The following is a 22,035-nucleotide window of genomic DNA, read 5'->3' as shown; positions in this document are numbered from 1 at the left end:
CTGTTTTAACACTAGGCCGCTTTTAACAGCTTATCCACTTGGGGGGAGGTAAGTTATCACCATGGGTTATTTTACTATTAACCCCAGTTATTAGTAACTAGGTGAAGGAGAGGAAGGGAGCGATGATCATGTGCATACCCCAAAAATAAGACCTAGTGCCTTTTTTGGGCCCCAAATGAATGTAAGATACTGTCTTATTTTGGGGGAAACACGGTAGCATGAGTTGTACAATGAATCATCTTAATAGTAGTCCTCCTTGATAACTATGCATCTTAATTGCACTCATATCGTCAATGTGTTAGAATCTGATAACAGAGAATTCCAAGAATAGTAGTACTAGGTAGCTATTTCTGAGGTAAGATTATAAAATATGTTTTTTTCAGATATAAGAAAAGCCATTGAAGGGCTAGACAAAGTTAAATAAAACCCTGTTAGTAGCAATGGACTGTAAATGCAACAGAAGATTCATCTTTTTCTGTTGTACAAGGATGCACTTTATTGAAAACTGTAGGATAGCTCTAAGGGCCAGCCTGGCGAAGGAAAATGAGAGCTAAAGTGTGATCTAGCATGACTTTCTGCCAATGAATAACATGAATGCATTACTAAATTTAATGAGAATGGGAAAATAAGGCAAGATTACTATATACAGACTTAAAATACATTTCTTATTCATGAAACGCTATTTGGTGTCTCTACACTTTTCCACATGAAAAGTGGGGCATATTGCTATTGACAGCAAGGTAATTTTCAGTGCAAGCAAAAGCAACAATATCAGTCTATTGTTATTCAGATGGCCAGCAAAAATTCTGGAATGTTCCAAGCCAGCTCCTCTTCTGTGTCTTGATCGTGGAGGCACTTTTAAGACTTGGCATGTAGCATTGTTCTTGTAAAAATCAGAAAAGCAAACAAAAATTAGCTCGAATTGTAATTAGAAATCACAACAACAACAACAAAAAAAAAGAGTAGAGCACTTTTCCACAGTTGCTTGTGCACATAGGCAATATTTGGGTATAAGGCCAGCTGCTGTAGCATTTCTTTCCTGAGAATGGAGCTGAGTTGTTTAGACTCCTTATTTTATCATAAGTGTGCATGCTCAGAGCTTTGATCGCTGTCATGGCTGTCATCGTTGGCTAGTGAGTCAGCCGTGTGTTGGAGGCCGGTTGCCCCCATCCCAGACAGCTCGGAGGGGAGCAGTGTTCCTTTTTTGACATTTACCAGTTCTTTTTCCCGGGCAGCGGCCCCCTGCTGACTACCCTTCACACGCTTCCATTTCATGCGCCTGTTCTGGAACCACACTTTCACCTAGGAAACACAATGAAAAGAAAAGAGATGGTTAGCCCGGTTACAGAAAGAGAGCCAGTGCCTTTTATGATGAGTAGGATACTGGGCTTGACGGATCTTTGGTATGTCCCAGTATAGAAAAAAAATCTTATGTTCTTATGACAGTGATGAAACTCATTCGTAATCCACGGTATGATGAGTATATTGTCAGTTTCTCAAATTTATTAGTTTTGATATTGATTCAAGCCCATGTAAACATAACACTACTGCTACTACTATTACTATTAATTATATCTGTAGCGTTACCAGATGCACGCAGCGCTGTATAGAGTCACAAAGAGTAAGAAAACAGTCCCTCCTCGAAAGAACTTACAATCTAAACAGGCAAGACAGGGTGGGTTGGGGGGATGGGGGAAGGGTGTGGCATTGGAACTTGATTCAGGGTAAATGTGGATAGTTTCTTGTGGATTAATTTTACTTGAGTATTAGGTGGGAGAGTGGGGGGAAATATTGTTGTACATTAACGTCTGAAAGTTTATTGTGCTTGTCTTGTAATATTTTATGAATATGAATTACTTGCTGCACAATTGTAGTTTGAAAATCTAATAAAGATATATATATATAAAGACAGACAAACAGGATATCATGGATACAGTTAAGGGGAATGATTAATCAGCGGGCTGGGTTGGAGGGTTAAGGATTGAAAGCTATATCAAAAAGGTGGGTTTTCAGTCTTCTTTTAAACAAGGTAAGGGAAGAGGCTTTGAAAACAAACGCAGGTAATTTATTCCAGGCATAGGGGCAGCTAGATGGAAGGAACGAAGTCTGGAATTGGCAATGGAGGAGAAGGGTAACACTAAGAGTGACTTATCTGAGAAACGGAGTTCTCTGGGAGGTGTATAAGGAGAGAGAAGCGAGGAGATATATTGAGGGGCAGCAGAATGAGCACACTTGTAGGTCAGCAATAAGATCTTGGATACGCTAATGTTTGTATCTAATTTGTATACTTTTGAAAAAGTTGGAAAAGGGGGGATATGATAGAGACATTTAATTACCTCTGCAGCATAAAAGACCCTGATCAGTGCCATAGTAAGGGGTGGGGGAATGGGGAGGGGCGGTCTGCCCCAGGTGCTGTCATTCCTACCATTCTGTTAGCCCTTTTTGCTGCCGCCGCACATTGCGTGGACGGCTTCATCGACTTGTCGATAACTCCCAAGTCTCTTCCTGGGAGGTCCCAAATGCCCAGAACAAGACCATTTGGATGTGGGAGGGTGTTTTGGGGAGCTCACCATAATCTACAAGGGAGTTCTAGTGAGATGTTTTTCTGTAATCCTTTTTGTGAAATTCACAGCAGTGAATGGGGTACTGCTGTGAATTTCACAATAAGGATTCCAGATAAACATCTCACTAGAACTCCCTTGTAGGTTATGGTGAGCTCCCCCAAAACACCATCAAAACCCACTATACCCACCTGTCTATAATACCAATAGCTGGCTGCAGGTGGTACCTACAGTATATGGCAGTAGAGTAGGGTTTGGGGGGATCACGTTTTCCACCATAAATATAGTGGTTAGAGTGGCTTATGGGCCTGGGTCTTCCTCTCTATGCTTCACTAGCCCACCCACCAGGTTACTTAAGATACCTGTGTACAGCTCTCCTAGGCTTCCCCACACCAGATGCTACTGTTTTAGAGACAGGTATGTACCTGTCTCTAAAACACCATTTTTGTGTGGTGGAAGAGGGTCAGTGAGCACTGGGGGAGTGTGTGTGGGGTGTTACATTGATGCATTCAGTGGTTATCTGGTCAGTTTGGGCACCTTTGTGGCACTTAGACCCTTCTATAACAGGCCCTCCTGCCCTCGACACAACCCCCCTCCCCCCAGGCCGACCCCCACCCCCACCTCTCCTTCCCCGTACTTTTCAACATTGGCCAGACGGACGGGTGCCAAGCCCGCCCGTCCAGCAGGCCAGCCAGCTCCAGAATGGGGCCGGATTGGCCCAGGTGGCTGAAACCCCGCCCATGTGCTTAAGGCCCTGCCCACAGGAGGAGCCTAAGGCTCCTGGTCCTATTCTGATTGGCCCAGGCACCTCAGGCCCCACCTGTGGGCGGGTTTCAGCTGCCTGGGCCAATCCGGCCCCATTCTGGAGCTGGCTGGCTGCTGGACGGATGGGCTTGGCACCCATCCGTCACGGGAGGGGGTCGATTGGGGGTTTGGGGGGGCGGTCATTGGGGGGAGGGGGTTGTGTCGAGGGCAGGAGGGCCTGGGATCCCTCCTGCCCATATTGTAGTGGGGGGTGGGGGATCACCGGGGCCAGGAGGGCTTGGGTTCCTCCTGGCTAGATCGTACTCGGGGGGGGGGGAGTGTCTCTGGGGCCAGGAGGGTTAGGGCTCTCTCCTGGCTCGATCGTACTCGGCGGGGGGGGGCACGATCACCGGAGCAAGAGGGCTTGGGCTCCCTCTTGCACCGATGTCGTTAGGGGGTGCCCGGGGCAGGGGGGCTTGGGTTCCCTCCTTCCCCGATGTTGTGTGTGTGTGTGTGGGGGTGGGTTTGTCAGACACCAGTTACAGAATCCAGCTTTTAGGCGAAGGACTGGCTCCTCCTTTGCCTAAAAGCCCTTGTGTTGGACATTTTGGGCTTATGTATTTTTTTGGTTCATTATGGGGTACAAGTGTAGACATCATTGGGGTGTACTTGTCGATGTAGTGGTTGGCTGGGCGTTTAAACAGCTGAAGGTAGAGGCAGGCCATAATCAAAACAAGGACGTTTGTTTTGGTTATGGACACTTTCCCTGCTTCTGCTTTCAACGTTTAAGGCCTTAGGCCAAAAATGGACTTAGACGTTTTTTTTTATTATGCCCCTCTATGTTTTTTGATTATGGGCCACTAAATGTCATCAAAATGGTAAAAATATTATTTAAATATTTTCAAAGCTCTACAGTGCCTGGGCTAAGTACAGCCCATATTGGATTACTCCATTTCAACAGACTAACATGTTAAACTCAGGAATATATTTAATATGACAAGCCAAAAGAGGGAACGCGTATGCTGCCTATAAAGAGTTGACTTTAAATTTTAACTGAGCATATTGGGCTAAAGAAATCATAGCGCTTAGTCATAGGTAGCATTACGGTGGTAATAAATAAGAGAGAGACCTTTCACACACTATTTCCTCTTGAGATCAAGTTCAGATCCTTGAAATCCGAATAGCAGTTATGAGAAAAAGTAAGTACTGATCCATGATCTAGTTAAACATTAGTGACAGGAAAGAAGTGTGAAGAATGTTGGATTGGCTGCCACAGAAAGTCAAGCATGCCTTCACTTTCCAAACATATATTAAGAACCCTGAGCAGAAAATTGAGAGCCAGAATAAAGCGTGAGGGTAAAAATAACTGTAACTCTTGAGTGTTAACTTGTTCTTCAAACAAGGTTACATTTTCAGAAGATACCATAATACCTGCACTGAAAGTCCCAAAAAGTGGCGAAAGAACAGTGCACCACAAATGGGGATGTATTCACAAGTCTCAGTGATGATAAGTTCTTCCAAATGCACTTTATTACTGTAAGTTTATTTATATCAATAAAGTGCATTTGGAAGAACTTAGCTTCACTGAAACTTGATTCAGTGAATATATCCCTGGTTGTGCACTGTTCCATCCCCACTTTTTGGGACTTTGCTTTTCGTGGGGTTTTGTTTCCTTGTTGTTGTTATTTTTGTGTGTGTGGACCCCATACCTGCACTGAAATCATAACACCCTGCTATATTCTGTACAGGGAACTCTTTTGTTACATTAAAGCTTTTATTTATCTATTTTTTAAAAAATTTTATGTGTTTATATTCTGCTTTAGATCTATGAAGCCATCGGCACAGTGCGCAGCGGCCTCTATGAAGGCGAATAGAATTCTTGGTATTATCAAGAAAGGGACAGATTCTTCAAACTTTCGAAAACTACAAGAATGAGAGGGCATTCGGAAAATTTGAGAGGGGACAGATTCAGAACCAATGCTAGGAAGTTCTTCTTCATCCAAAGGGTGGTGGACACCTGGAATGCGCGTCCAGAGGGTGTGATAGGACAGAGTACGGTATTGGGGTTCAAGAAGGGACTGGATGATTTCCTGAAGGAAAAGGGGATAGAAGGGTATAGAGGATTACTATACAGGTCCTGGACCTGATGGGCTGCCGCGTGAGCGGACTACTGGGCACGATGGACCTCTGGTCTGACCCAGCAGAGGCACTGCTTATGTTCTTATGTTCTAAAGAAAATTAGAGTAAAAACATAAATAGTTATTACAAATTTCTTAAAAATTCAGTTGCTTCCTGAATTTCACATACCTTATGCACTCAAATATAAACCTATCTGAATATAAACCGAGGTAACCTTTTTTCCCCCTCCAAAAATGAAAAAAAGGTTAACTCGAATATAAACTGAACTTACACCAGTTTTGGAAGGTTATTGTGGGAGTGAGTGGCCTAGTGGTTAGAAATGCAGCCTCAGCACCCTGAAGTTGTGAGTTCAATCCCAGCCTGTGCCTTGTGACTGGGCAAGTCACTTAATCCCTCCATTGCCACAGGTACCACAGTAGGACTGTGAGCCTGCAGGGACAGATAGGGAAGATGCTTGAGTACCTGATTACTGTTTTGCTATGAATATCAAACAAAAGCACTTGCTTAAAATGTATTGCATTGTAACCATTTGGGGTATATTTCTTCAAGAAAAGGTAGTAAATAAACATAGTCACCACTGTGGAAATTTGCGTCATTTTGACTAGCGAGATTGAATGGGACAGAAGCACAGGAGGATCGTTTTTGCCCTGGTTCACCACTAGACCAGTAGGGTTTAAGGTAGGCCTGTCTACACCCTCCCTCTTCCATCTAGGTTGTGTCTCTTCTCTCATTTATATATAATTCATTTCAGGTTCACACCCTATCCATTTTTCTCTCTTCTCTTTCTCTCCACCCCTCCCCCATGCTCTGTCATCTCTTTCTTCTCCTTTCCTTCCTTTTTTCTACCCTACCCTACTCTACACCATGGTCTTGAAACTGTTCCATTCCCTCCCCCTGTGCCCTAGCATCTCTCTCCTCTCCTTCCATATCTTCCCCCCCTCCATGGTCTGGCATCTCCAATCCTTCCTTTCCCCTTCCCTCCTTCCTCCCAGATGGGTACCCTCTCTCTCTCTCTCTCTCACACACACACACCCATCACCACTGAAATTTACCTTCCATCATCGGTAGTAACAGCCTTCACAACTCTCTGCTCTGGATGGCGTTGGGCTTTTCTCTCTGCTAGTCCCACCTACTCCCTGCTCCCACGAAGGCAGGACATAGTAGAAATGAAAGCCCAATATCAGCAGATCAGTGAGTTGTGAAAGCTGCAGCTGTGGCTGCCACTGCCGGAAGGAGAAGATGCTGGCCCACCCAGGGCAGACTGCTCCCCCTCCGAACACCACTGATAAAATCTATCAAATTAGAAGGAGCTAAGCCATACAAAATTTTGAGCTTTTTAGCATGTAGCACTAATTCCATTTGTGCACACTGAATTTGGAACAAATTATAGAAAATATGTCTTCAATCAATGCACAGTAAAGGTCTGGAATTCATTGCCGATGTGGTAAAAGCACTTAACATAGCAGAGGTTCCGAAAGGTTTGTAAAAGATTCTAAAAGACAAGTCCATAAACTATTACTATATTAAGGTGGATTTGAGGAATATCCACACTGTATTCCTGGGATAGGCAGCTTGGAATCTCTCATATTTTGGGATCCTGCCAGGTACATGTGACCTGGATTGGACACTGTTGGAAATAGGATACTGGGCTTGATTAACAGTAATGCTTAAGAATTTATGCATTCACTGTTTTCTGTGTAATGGTCTTAAATAATCATTGCAAATAAATAAATACTGTTGTCAACGGGACAGGCATTATAAGGTATCATGGAGTCAAAAAAAGAACAGCTAAACCTAGTCACCTAGTTTCATTAGGCTTGAGTTCACTGGCTGACTCCCGCAGTTTGTTCTAAGCCCAGGCATTCAATGCTGGGCTGTTTCCGGTGACCAGCATTGAATATCCGGTCTATTTTTGGCAGATGAAAACTTAGCCAGCCATATCAATATTCAGTGATGGCTGGCTAATTTTGTAGCAGCCAAAACTTTTTAAGCAGCCCGATTTGGCTTCTTAACTTAGCCAGATAGTGGTCTGAATTTTGTGGAATAGCCAGCTAAGTCCCGTGACCTAGCTGGTTGTCCATTAGCCACTAATTGCTAATTTTCAATGGCCGTCTCACACTGATTATTAATGCTTAGGTAGCTTTGTGCTGTTCCTGGCCAGCTGAATATCAGACTGTGTCTGAATTCAAGAGGGCTTGGGTTAGGCACGTGAGATCTCTCGGAGAGAGAAAGAGATAATGGTTACTGCGGATGGGCAGACTAGATGGGCCATTTAGCCTTTATCTGCCATCATGTTTCTATGTTTCTCAACAAAAAGAATGGGTATTCTGGGAGGTGTTTGCATAGGCAGGAAGGAAAGACTTAGCAAACACTGAAACGTTTATGCCTGATAAAGTTATACAGTTATCCTTTAAATCTAGCTGACTAAATAGGAGCCAGATCAATCTATGAAAATATTCAGTCACAACTTAGCCAGCTGGGCTGCAGCTGAAACTGTACTTAAACTAGCTATCTTGGGGCATCTTTTACAAAGCCGCAGTAACGCGTATTGGCGTGACAAATACAGCACAGGCCATAGGAACCGAATGGGCTGCATTGCATTTGCTGTGCAGGAATCGCTACCATGACTTTGTAAAAGGGCCCTTAGTCACCACTCAGCTTTTTTTTTTATAATATACATTCATGTATTGTGCTTTGTTTTCTGGAGAACTGCTGACCTATAGCTATTTAGGTTTTCCAATGCAGGCAAACTTATTAATGTGAATATTGTGGACACCTAACTGTGGCAGAAAATGTTTAGGAAGCCCTGCATTAAGCAAATCTATGGGAGAGGAGTTGTATTTTGCATTCTATATTAGATGAAACTGCTCTGCTTTTAATGGAGGTACACTATTTTTAGAAAATGTAAAGTCAGGTCAAGATACTGGATCTGGCTGTACAGTTCTGTCACGGATTGTACAGTATGTCATCACGCTAAAGATAAACTCACTCTGAGTGTTCTGATATAAAATAGCAAATTCCATGAAACACCTTTTTTGTTTGTAGGTAATTTGAATCTATGTGTTAGTACCCTTCGAGGATCAAACATCGCAAACTATAGGATTGGGACCCTACATGTGGTCTAATCGGTGGATGAGGTCACAGAAATAGGGCTGCTCTCCTACCCTCTAAACTGCCAGTATGATCTATGACCAGTAGTGGCAGCCAACATATTTGGTGAACATTCACAGATCCTGCCCCCTCCTCCTCTGTGGGTTTCCTGTTACAGCTCAGGACCTTGTGCTGGCCATTGCAACAACTGCTGTGTTCAGGCTTTGGATACTTGAGAAGAAGTGAAGGTGGATGAGGAGCGAAAGGAAAGCAGAGATCTGCTAATTTCTAAATCCTAAACTACACAAAGAACCTTAAAAAGAACTGTGTTGCTCTGGACATCTATTAAGCAACACAAGCTGAAAGTAAATTATTCCAAAAAATAATTCATAACAATTTCAATTAATTAAATTATTTGACTTACTCAAACAGTTAACTTTTGAGTATTGTTTTATCTCTGACATTCTTCCGGATATACCTTACTACTCTTGGCTTACTAATGTAATTGAAAGTATTTTCTGTCACATCGCTGTCTGTGTACAGTCTCTTCCTCTGTAAACCGCTCTGAACTGCTTATGGTATTGCGGTATACAAAATAAAGTTATTATTATTATTAAACCAATTGAACTGATGGAAAGCAACAAATTTAGGCCCCCTTTTATCAAGCCAGGTTAGGGTTTTATATTGTCGGCCGCTGCGGTACAAGCTCTGACGCTCATAAGTGTCGGAGCTTTTTCCGCAGCGGCTGGCAGTAAAAAGCCCTAATGTGGCTTGATAAAAGGAGCCATAACAAAGTCAAAAAAATCTAAACTTATGTGAAAGAGATCATCATTCTAAACTTTAAAACCAAATGCCCTTGTCTATCTGTAATGCTGCCTGTAAATTTTCAGAATGCCTCTGACATGCACCTGGCCACTCCCCCCTTTTCAGATACACACTATGAGAGTTAAATGCTGAGCCTTATAGAATAAAAACCAATTATTACATGGTAGCTGGTTGGTTTATGCTGGTATAAAAAATCACTGTTCTGTTTTAAGGATCTTCAGATTGCCGTGAGTGTAACTTAACACCTAACAGCTGCAATCCTCATTAGTGTCCAGCATCACAGTGTTTTCAAACTTTAATTAGTTTACTTTTTCTTTTTTCTTATTTTAAAAGTTCTTATGATACTATTACTTTAAAGTGCTAGTGCAAAGTGAAAAATATAGAATTAGCTTCATCATAGTGCTCCAGCATTGACTCATCCCTCCTCTTTCTTTCTGACGCGTTTCGATTACTTTTTTACTGGACTTATAATACAATTTATGGCTAGCTTTAGAAGGTCAAAAACTTTTGATTGATTATGGGGCTCATTTTCAAAGCACTCAGACTTACAGTGTTCCATAAGTTAATATATAACTTTGCGAGTCTAAGGCCCGGATTCTCTATACAGTGCCGATATTGGCAGCCGCCTACAAAATGGCCACTGATTGCTGTCAATTGCACAACCGCACCTCCAGGAATGATAGGTACTGGAAATGTGGGCAAGGGTTTTCCAGGCTTACATTTCCGGCACCTGTCTTTGTTGTGAATTGCGCCTACGGAGGCATTTTATGCACCTAACGCCACTTCCGGCATTAGCCATGCTCATAGTAGCATTGAGCGCCATAAAGCAGAATTCTGGTGCCTTTTATTTAGGCACCGGTAGGCGCTTTAACTTTAATGTTTTATGCCATTTTAAATGGCGTATCTCAATTAACTTAGGCACTGGTAGGGAGCCTACCGGCACCTAAATTGAGGTGACGTTTATAGAATTTCCCCCTAAGTGCTTTGAGAATATACCTCTAAATCAACTAATGAAAACTGTTATGAACTATTTTTTGGAACAATTAGCTTGTGTTTACAAAGCCACGGTAGAGGTTCCTACCACAGGCCAGCAAGGTAAATGCTCCGACGCTCATAGGAATTCTATGAGCGTCAGAGCATTTACCTCACTGGCCTGTGGTAGAAACTAGAGAATGACAAGAGGACAAATTTTTCCCCATCTCCACAGGAACTCATTTTCCCATCTCAGTGAGTTCATTTCCTGTCCCTGTCCCTGTCCCATTCCTGCAAACTCTGTCCTCACCTGCACAAGCCTCAAACACTTTAAAATCCTACGTGTTCGAGGCTTGTGCAGTTAAGGCAGAGCTTACAGGAATGGGGCAGGGACATGACAACGACAAAACTCATGGAGACGAGTCAGGGAAATTGAGTTCCTGTGGGGACAGGGACAAATTTGTCCCCATGTCATTATCTAGTAGAAGCCTCTACCACAGCTTTGTAAAAGCCAGTGTTAGTATTTTTCATTTAATCAGCATCTTAGTTCATGAATATTTTAAAGTATTAAAACGGGGTTATATTGAATAAAAGTATTCGGGGGGAAGGGGTGCGCCTTCGGCAAGAGGACTTAGGATCCCTCCTGCTGGTATTCACGGGGGTGTTGGTGTCAGCAGGGTGGCTTGGGATCCTTCCTGCCACGATTAGGTTTTGTCGGAGGTGGGGTGCCGGCAGGAGGGCTTGGGCTCCCTCCTGCCGGTCAACTATTCGGGGGGATTAATTGACTTCTGACAGGAGGGCCTCGGATCCCACCTGCCGGTCAGGGGTTCGGGGAGAGTTACCGGCAGGAGGGCTTGGGATCCCTCCTGCCGGTTGGGTGTTCGGGGTTCGGGGGATGATTCTTTCTGGCAGGAGAGATTGGACATCTATTATTGCTATTACTAGGATTTAATTCATATCTTCAACTTTATCTTATTGTTTTAACTATGTTTTATGCTGACATTTGGTTGTTTTACTATTGTTATGCTGTTAATACAGTGTAAGTTGTTTATTATATCAAGGTGCATCTGTTGTATACTGTATTGGGTGAATCTCTTCATAAAGATATCTAATGAATACAGATAAATTAATTAATATAATAAAAGAATACATTCCAAAGACTGCAAAATGATAAAAGAAAGAGTCAGTCTAGAGGCCAGCTACAGAAATGGTAAGCGGTCTTTATCATGAAGCATATAGGGAGAGATTTAAAGATCTGAAGAGTAAAAATGGAAAGGAGATATATAATGACATTTAAATACAGTATATCAAGGTATAATCTCTTTCAATGGAAAGACAGTTCTGGAATCATGGGATGAGGAAGAAAGGGGATAGACTCATATAATCTAAGGAAACTCTGCTCTGCAGAAAGGATAGTGGATGTGTGAAAAAGTCTCATAATGAAAGTGGTAGAGAAAAAGAAATTATTGGAATTTAACCTTTTAATTGGCAGATGGTGAAACAGCTGCTTTATGTAACTTTATATTGAAAGAGCAACAGTCTCCAAGAAGAGGTAGTGGAGACAGAGACTGTGTCAGAATTCAAGAGGGCCTGGGATCTCTTGGAGAGAGAAAGAGATAATGGTTACTGTGGATGGGCAGACGAGATGGGCCATTTGACCTTTATCTGCCATCATGTTTCTATGTTTCTAGTACCAAGTAACCGGCATTTGGAGATGCAGATCTCCCATAATAGCCATAGAAGACACATGTTGCTTCTGAGCAACAATGTCAAATAAAGGGTTAAGAAAGCATAGGACAAGTACAGAAGTTCTTTGAAGTTCTGTACTCCTGAGCAATAGGGGTAACTGAACAAATAGGTAGGCAAAGGGGCTCATTTTCAAAGCACTTAGACTTACTAAGTTCCGTATGTCTTTTTTCTGCCATTACATTCTCTATCCAGTCAATATTCAGCCTACAGTGGTCAACAATTAGGATGCAATATTCAATTTTGGGCTGTGTCCTGGCACTGATATTGAATATCAGTGGCTGACTGGATTGTGTAAGGCTATTGACCATTATGTGGATCCAGGGCAATATTCAGACACTTATGAAAGTCCCAGTTGAATATCAGCTGGGATCTGCATAACTGCTGTATCTACATCCCCCCACCAACAAATAAGACACCCCTCGCTTTGCCAACAAGTACTCCCAAGGGCCTAACTGAATGTCATGGTGGTCTAGCAGGGTTATAGGGGCAGAATCACACCCTACTTCTATAGTGAGACCTATTCTGACTTCGGGGTGTGAGGGAGGGATTGTTTGTTTGAAAGGACAGAGCGGTTTGTTTTCTTATTGGGTGTGGGAGGGAGGAGGTTACTTGTGAGGGGCAAAGGAGAGAGTTGCTTACTTGTATTGGAGGTGAGGGGAGGGACCTTGCTGGGAGGAGGGGAAGGAGGGGATGACATCACACATTGTGCTAGCTGGTTCCGGAAATTATGCAGGTGTCAGCTGATTTTCAGTGCTGGCATCCTTATAGCTAACAGAGAAATATTAGAACTGCATTTTATGTAGTTTTACATATCTGGTTTGCTATTATGCAGGTGCTGGCACTGAATATTGCTAGCACCTGCATAATCCTGGCTCCACCCCCCCGTACCACTCCTACCCTGCCCAGTTGGGACATGATTGGTGAGTGCCAATAGTCCGTGACGAGTGGGTATAAGTGATTAAACAGGCAGGAGGCTCTCTTGTCCATTTAAATCACTTTGAATACTGACCCATAGTTTTTCTGTCTCTATAGAGACTTTAAGATTGGGGGGTCACTATTATGTGCTACCACAACTGGGAAAGCAAATGAAATTTATTGAGGAAGCTTATTATGGAGCTCATTTGCACAGATAGGTAGCCACGTGAAAATGCTGCAGTGTAGTTCACAACGCTAAAGCCTGTAGATTCCACAAATGCTTTATGATTGATACCTGTCTTTCAGTGAGATCCAGATTCACAGCTATCTCATATCTTCTCAGCCTAGTTAGGTAGTTATGATGGGCAAATTCAGCTTCCAGCTCTCTTATTTGCTCTTTGGTAAAGGCTGTTCGTTCTTTTCTGGGTTTACTATTAACTTCTGTCTTGTAGTTTCCTTCCTGGGAGTCTGAAATTAAGAAGATAAAAATGCAAGGTTATACATGTAATCCTCCTTACTGTTATCTAATATTGCAGAAAGGACAAAAAAAAACAAAAACCCCAACCCATAGAGGGTGTGATTTATCAATACGAAGGGGTGTTGAAAAGTTCTCAGCCCAACTAAGAAGAGAATGCTTTGGATATGATTCAATCAATGATCTAAAACAATGTCAAAACATAGAATTTTGTTTCTACAAATTGGCACTTAACAAAATAACACTCTTCTCAGCTACAGTGGCAAAATAACGCTCAGAATTTAGGAAGTTGGTTGGTTGGGCTAAGAACATTTCAGACCCCCCCCCCCCTCATATTTTTAACTTGCTATAAATACTGAAGGTATACTACAAATTTTCTAAGACTTTTACAAAGGATAAGATATCTATTTTGATTGACAATATACCATTCCTTTTCAACACTCTCTGGGAGGCACACCTATCCAGTCAGATTTTTCAGAATTGTCACAATGAATATGCAACAGTTAAATTTGCATATATTGCAATATGCTATATGCAAATCTATATAAAGGAAGCATACAACAGGAGAGGTTATCCAACACAAATTGGATTAAAAAGTACAACTTGGTCTGGAGACCCAGGAAGGCCCCTCCTTGAAAAATTCCCAGAAGCAACCAGTAGGGTAAAATTGATTTATTATCAAAGAATGATCCTAACCCTATGGGGTAAATTCTGTAAAGGATGCCTAAAGTTGGGCATTCACAATGTGGAACGTCCAGCAACTTAGGCGTCCAAATAAATTGGATAATAAGCCCAATTAATGACTTTAACAAGCAATAATTGAAAGTTAGACATCCAAAGGCTATGTTTAATTCACAAAATAGGTGTCCACAATTTTGTTGTTGCCCATTGGAAAAAGCTGCATCTAACAGGATAGGCATTGGTGTGGCTTTCATATAAATGTCTATTTACAGAATCACATACTGCTCAGCATCCTAATGTGTCTACATTCTCACCTAAAATGTAGGCATTGCAAAACTAGGTCTACCTTTGGCATTAGTTGGGCACAATTTAAGTGAACGTGACTTAGGCATCACTTAGGTGTGCCAGAGGCATCCACATATAGGTGAACGGGCTTCTATTTTTTTTTTTGGGGGGGGGGTAAAGAGGACTCCAGTTTGATATTAAGGTCAAAAGATGTTTAATAATGCATTACTTAAACAAAACACATGAAAATATATATATATTGCATACTGAACCTTCTATTTTGGGGGGGTAAAGAGGACTCCTCTTTGATAATAATAGAAAAAGATGTTTAATAATGCACAGCACATGAAAAAAAAAAAAATAAATATATATATATATATATATATACACATATATTGCATACTAAACCTAATTTCCAAAAGGTTAAGAAAATAAAAAAAAGAAACCATACTCACAAAATAATACAAACCCTTGCCTGAAAGGAAATGCCTGTGGCTCAGGGGTTAAACATACTTCTTCCATCTTCCACAGGTTATGGGTTCAAATCCATACAACCTCCCCACCCCCAACCCCACTCACCCCCCAGGTACCTTAACAGATTCTTTTTGGTCTCATAATAGAGTATGGGGTTTGGACTTTGCCATTTACATTTGCACTCTGCCCTTTCCCAAGGGAAGTGGCCTTAGGCATCTGAGCCATGAGGGCTTTAGGCTCCTCCCCCCTGTATCCCAATTGATGCACAGGGCGGGCCTAAGGTCTGATATCTGATTTGCTTAGATGTGCAAATCATTTGTTAGCAAACTTGGTAGTGCATTGATCGCTCATCTGGAATCGGCCAACAGTGATCCAGTCAGTATCTTTAGTGCATCCAAGTCTATATGCCCTTTTACTTCTAAACTAGAGAAATTATAATGACATTTTTCAGGTAAGAAGGGAAGACTTTTCTGTATCTCCACCTCTTTCTGTTTTCACCCATATTAAAGTATTTTACGAGTAGAAAGAGATGAAGGAGGGAGGAAACACCTACCATTCTATACAGCAACACAGAGGTCTGGAACAATATTTCATTCTCTGCATGGTGGAGGAGATGTTATATAAACAGAACATCATCTCTCAACACAAGATAGGCTGGAATAATGTTTCTTGAGCCATTCCTAGAGTATTCTGTAGGTCAGAAATCCACACATCCAGCCCTTGAGTGTTGTCAACTTGTCTGGCTTTCAGGATTTCCACAATAAATATGCATATTTGTATACAGTCAAGGAAAAGCATGCAAATCTATGTCATGCAAAGCTATTGTGGAAATCCTGAAAAGTAGAGCAATTTGCAACCTTTGAAGACCAGTTCTGGGCACCCTTGCCCTTACCAGTCTAGTTTACAGAACATCTAAAATAGATGTAGTACTGGGAGATACCATATACAATGGCGTAGTAAGGGGGCGGGCAGGGTGGTGGTATGCCCCAGGTGCCATCTTGGTGGAGGCACAATCACCCATCCTCCTCTCTGTCCTCCCCCCCACTCCTTCGCACTCCTTCCCCGCTGTGCGTCTACCTATGACACATTTGTGGTCCAGAGGCGATCCGGAAAATGGCTGTTGTAAGTTCCAGCGAGGTTGCTGCAGGAACTCATGGCAGCCATTTTCAACAGCAAGTCTGCATGGGCCAGGAGCGTAGGAGCATTGCTCTTGCCCTGGTTCACCGCTGGAACACCAGGGTTTAAGGCACACCCGCACCAGCAGGATACGGCGTACAAAATGAGTACAGCGTATATAAGATCTTACAGCCATTTCCTACCTCAACTATGGAACCGCTAGACTCACTAATGACCTTCTGCAGAGCAGTAAAGACCTTCCTCTTCCGCTGATCAGGCCATTACAAAATGCCTCCTCAATATACTTCTCCTAGTAGTTTTCGCTATGACCAGTCTGGTCTCTAGAATAAGTTCTGTTATTGTCTACTGTAACCTATTTGTTGTCATGACTAGTCTGTTTTCAAACGATTGTGAATGTCTACTTGTAACCCATTCTGAGCTTCTGGGAGAATGGGATAGAAATTGAAATAAATAAATACTGCAGAGCAGGGGAGGACTCAAATATATAAGAACATAAGAATAGACATACTGGGTCAGACCAATGGTCCATCAAGCCCAGTAGCCCATTCTCACGTAGGCCAAAACCCAAGTAGTAGCAACATTCCATGCTACTGATCCAGGGCAAACAGTGGCTTCCCTCATGTCTTTCTGAATAACAGACTATGGACTTTTCCTTTCTTAAAACCAGACCTCCATTTTTGGGCCCATAAAATCTTGGCTTATATTCGAGTATACAGTATATGGTACTAGAAAACAAAACACTGGACTGGAGCACTGGCACATTAATGGATAATCTCTGCTTTTCCATAACTGCTTGATTCTCAGCTGAATCAAAAGGCTGAGAACGTGCTCAAAATTTACAGAGTTAATGTGAACTATAAGCCAAGGCAAAGCAAAAAAAAAAAAAGCAGATCATCTAATCATCTACGGAACTGAAGCAGTGAAACTATTTTCAATGAAGGGTAAAAGTCAATGCCAACATTCATGGGAACCAAGGCCCAGTGGCAAGAACTCTTTCCCTTGGGTAAAATGGATTGCTTTGCTATGTGCATCATGCTGTGCAGCTTTACCATGACCCTGAACCCAGAGGTTCACTTTGCTGCATAAGGTCCTCCATGAATAGGTTTGAGGCTTTATATAAGAATGAATATACTACATCTGTAAATGTTTAGAAAAAATGATGGACATGGAATTAGGTGGTTTTTTATTCGAGTAATTTTAGCATTTCAGGTTCTCTCTATCTCTCTTCATAGACTTGTTTTCTGTGGGTTTGTGCAAACTTTATCCTGGACATTGCCCCCTATTGCCCTCTTTTCTTCATTTTCCTTCTTTCCTGTCCAGACAGTGGGGTTTGGATTCTAAGTTTGAATGTTATCTTGCCAAGTTGTAGATCTACTGTACAGTATTTCCTTTTTAAGAACACTCCTCCTTTATGGTCTCCAGAGAGCAAACACTGGGAGATCTCTTTCCAGACTTAAGGCTTTTGTTCACATCAAGTGGCTGCTTTCCTTTTGGTGGAAAACGGGTGGGTGACTTTTGGAAGATAAGTTTGGCTGGTTTCACATCATCTACCATCTGTTCGGCAGATGTTCTAATTGAGGCAAGAAGCTTTCTGCTTGGACTCTGACCTGCCTCCCTATGCCTTATGATAAATGCAAAGGCAAAAGTGGTACATCCAGCTGGACTTAAACGGCGATCCTCATCCCCAACCCCCCCCTCCCCAAAGCACACATTCATCACACAGCATAATTTGCAGTAAGATATTTCTCCCTTACTGTTCCGAAGAAGGTGCAGTAACTTCACTTGGCCTGCTTTTAATTTTCATACTGATGCAAACCAGCGAATTTTATCATAGCCGTTCCCTTGTTTCCAGAGGGACAATTTTGAATAGTATGCACTGTTCAGACCCTCGTACACTGCTTGTCACTGTTTGTCAAAGGGAAATGACCTGTGTTGTTTCACTTTGAAAGTGAGCAGTTGTGAAATGCGCACACTTAAGTCACGCTTATATTGTGCACCCCCTGAATGGGCAGGTGATGAACGGGGGCAACACAGCACATATACATTCAAATGCTAAACATAAGAATCCTGTTTCACTCTGCTAATTTGAATACCTTCATTGTAGATCCCCTTATTTTACCCGACTAAAAAGCAATTCTATAGCTGTGCACCTGCATGTATGCGGCTTCTAGTACACCGAAATGTAGAATATAAATGCAGAATGCTCCTAAATGCAACTCTATGGGCTCCTTTTACGAAGCCGCGTTAGCGATTTTAGCGCACGCAGCTTTGTAGCACATGCTAAACCCACGCTACGCAGCTAGAACTAATGCCATCTCAATGCTGGCGTTAGCGTCTAGCGCGGCCGGCAGTTTAGCGCGCGCTATTACATGTGTTAAACTGCTAACGTGGCTTCGTAAAAGGAGCCCTATATGTTTATTGTGAGCTTCTATACCACTACTAATGACTGGGGAGTCAATTCAGAGGGGTCTACATGAGCCTCTGAAAAGGCACTACAATACATGAGCTTCTGTAAAGATGTTACCATAGTGAGTCACAAAGTGCCTCTGTGAGGTGTAGGATTACCAGATGTGCAGAATTCCTCGGACATATCCTCCTTTTGAGGACATGTCCGGGGATACGGAAAGCTTTTCAAAACCCGGCACCTTGTCCGGGTTTTAAAAAGCTTCTGATGTTGGGACAGTATCCGCGAATGCACGGATGCAACGCGGTGACATCATCGTGTCACATCTGCGCATGCATGGATGCCGCCCAATGCACGAACAAGTTAAGGGGGTTGGGGCTGGGGCAGGGATGCGGGTGTGACGTGGGTGGGCCTGGGGGCATGACCATGGCTCCAGATTTTCCTTTGGGAAAATCTGATAGCCCTAGTGAGGTGTTACAATTAATGGGCTCTATACGGGACACGTATAAGTGCTATAGGGTTCTTATTCTAAGCTGCACTAAAAAGTGGCCTTAGCATGCCCTTACAACTGTCTTTCCGTTTACTATGGCCATTTGTAGTGCAGCCAAAAAATGGCCGCTTTTCCAAATTAATGGGCAAGTGCTAATTTTACCATCATTCTGTAGCCATTAAAAATAGTGTGTGAGGCCTTAATGCCACCTATTTTGCAGGCAAAAACAAAAAAGAGGCAAGTAACTCAACTTAATTGAAATGTTGAGTGACTAAAAGGAAATATATCAACAATAATAGAATAGTCACTCTATATGCCTAGCCGTTGGATTTTCAAGAGGGAGAGATATGTGGAGTTTTTGAGGTTATATGAGATTTCATTACCTAAAGTTTGAGGGGTGTAGTAGAGTTACATCGGTTCCCTGAAGCAGTACCGAAACGTGGCACGTCGGAACCTGTGAAATTTGAAATTAAGTTTCAAATCTTTAAGCTTCTTATATAAGATGACTAGCTGAAGCCCCGGCGTTGCACGGGTATTTAATTATAGCAATAACACTGTAAATGGATTCAAATAAAGATACTTTATAGTGGTGAATGAAATTACTTTTTTAAAGCTTTATAAAAAGTACAATATTCAAATTATAATGTGAAATATTTGACAAAATGAATACAATACAACAAACACAAAACTTGATTATAAACAACATTTTTAGTTTCACCTCCTGGAGCAAGAACATATAAATTCTTGGGTGAAGAGACCCCCAGAACATATCACCCCAGGTAGTGAGGGATCTGCATACCAAGTTTCATTCAAATCGGTCAAGCCGGTTTTGATTTACTGTGAGAATGGCAGCTGTTTACATTTTTTCCATTGACATGAATGGGTGAAATATGATTTTCTGTTTGTAGCTCCGCCCATGTGTGCAGGTGGGCCGCGAGACCCCCAGAACATATCACCCCAGGTAGTGAGGGATCTGCATACCAAGTTTCGTTCAAATCGGTCAAGCCGTTTTTGAAGTACTGTGAGAATGGTAGCTTTTTACATTTTTTCCATTGACATGAATGGGTGAAATCTGATTTTCTGTTTGTAGCTCCGCCCACGTGTGCAGGAGGGCCGCGAGACCCCCAGAACATATCAGCCCAGGTAGTGAGGGACCTGCATACAAAGTTTTGTTCAAATCGGTCAAGCCGTTTTTGAATTACAGTGAGAATGGCAGCTTTTAACATTTTTTCCATTGACATGAATGGGTGAAATCTGATTTTCTGTTTGTAGCTCCGCCCACGTGTGCAGGTGGGCGGCGAGACCCCCAGAATATATCACCCCAGGTAGTGAGGGATCTGCATACCAAGGTTCATTAAAATCGGTCAAGCCGGTTTTGAATTACAGTGAGAATGGCAGCTTTTTTCATTTTTTCCATTGACATGAATGGGTGAAATGTGATTTTATGTTTGTAGGTCCGCCCACGTGTGCAGGTGGGCCGTGAGACCCCCAGAACATATCACCCCAGGTAGTGAGGGATCAGCATACCAAGTCTCGTTCAAATCGGTCAAGCCGTTTTTGAATTACTGTGAGAATGGCAGCTCTTTACATTTTTTCCATTGACATGAATGGGTGAAATCTGATTTTATGTTTGTAGCTCCGCCCACGAGTGCAGGTGGGCCGCGAGACCCCCAGAACATATCATCCCAGGTAGTGAGGGATCTGCATACCAAGTTTCGTTCAAATCGGTCAAGCCGTTTTTGCGTGATCGCGGCACATACATACATACACACATACATACCTCCGATTTTATATATATAGAAGAAGAAGATAGAGTTATAGCCAGTTTGGCTTTTACAAATCCAATAGTGATCAATACCATCATCTTGACACTGTATTGAACAATGCGATGATTGGGTGGTGAGGCGGTACATTCGCCTTCATGTCTCTGAGCATAAGTTTCAATAACAGTAAAAGAAGATTTGTCAACCTGTTTTGCAGGTGGCAAGGGCTCATACACGAATCATGCATTACTCAGTGTGCGGCAATTCAGACATGCTAACTGATTGGCGCAGAAATGTCTACACTCTTCCCTCCAGACCCACCCCTCAGTGAAAAAAAAAATTATTGCATTATTTACACCTGCCATCAGTCTGACATAAAGGGGCATATCTGCATTTAGGCATGCCAATACAGATTTACACCAGTATTCTATAACAATATCTGGTGTTCTCAAATAGACATTCCCCATGCTGTATCGGGGCACCTACATCTCGGTGCCCCTTTATAGAATTGTCTCCCATGTGCTGTGAAAGTCAGAATGTACTTTTAATTCAGAAAGTCATTTTCCCCTGGTAAGTAGTGGTTGACCTAGAAAGAAGGCTTTCAAAGATGGTCTCTTCCTGGCCAACATTCTGGGACACATGCATTTCTCAGGGACTACTGACCAGAGAGTGCTACTAAATATTCCCTTGAACTGCCTTGGCACAATCTGGAGAGCACCAAGGTGGTATGAAGTTGGAGCCGGAGGTTATCTGGTTAATGGTAATTGTGGGTTAGATTCATTGAATGGTGCTCAAAACTCAGCACCAAAAGTAACTGGTGTGCACTGTTATTCTGGAAAGGGCACTCAAAGATGAGCACCCATTATAGAATAACACAGAGCAGCCATTTGGGCGTCAGGACTTACGCCTGCTGAAATCGAGTGTTAGATCAGTGAATGGCAAACTGTGTGCACCGGAGGATTCCAGGTGTGCCCTGAGATGCCAGCGAGGAGGAGAGGTGCCTGTGCCGGCTGACTGCTTACAGGACGTGCCTCTCGCGGTGATAGGCACGTCCTGTAGTCAGTCGGCACCGGCACCTCTCCTCCTGGAAGACACCCGCGCATGCGCGGACGTCGACATGATGACATCACACAGGCGTGTGATGTCATCGCATCAACGGCCATGTATTTCTGGGGGCCCTCCAGCCACAATCCTGAGATTAGTTCTTCAGCAGCGTAAAAAGTTTGAGACATACTGACTTAGATCGTTACAAGCTAACTGGTTAGTGATATCAAAGGCAAAAAAGGTAACGTGGGAAAATACTAGATCTAAAGCATTTTTCTCTTTAGGTC

The 22,035-nt window shown here is 42.6% G+C and overlaps 1 protein-coding gene across 1 annotated transcript in view; it reads right to left on the bottom strand.

The window, feature by feature from the left end:
- Positions 1-460: 460 nt before the first annotated feature.
- The window catches only part of MEOX2 (mesenchyme homeobox 2), a 145,030-nt gene continuing 123,455 nt past the window's right edge, over positions 461-22,035 (bottom strand). Inside the window, exons 2-3 of the mRNA XM_033930978.1 lie at positions 13,291-13,463; positions 461-1,302 (exon numbers count right to left, since the gene is read on the bottom strand). Coding sequence (XP_033786869.1) covers positions 1,078-1,302; positions 13,291-13,463 — 398 coding nt within the window. The 3' untranslated portion in view covers positions 461-1,077. The remainder of the gene's footprint in view (positions 1,303-13,290; positions 13,464-22,035) is intronic.

The sequence above is a fragment of the Geotrypetes seraphini genome, chromosome 2 (genome assembly GCF_902459505.1).
Source record: "Geotrypetes seraphini chromosome 2, aGeoSer1.1, whole genome shotgun sequence".
NCBI classification, from domain to species: domain Eukaryota; kingdom Metazoa; phylum Chordata; class Amphibia; order Gymnophiona; family Dermophiidae; genus Geotrypetes; species Geotrypetes seraphini.
This window is presented reverse-complemented; position numbering and strand designations above follow the sequence as displayed.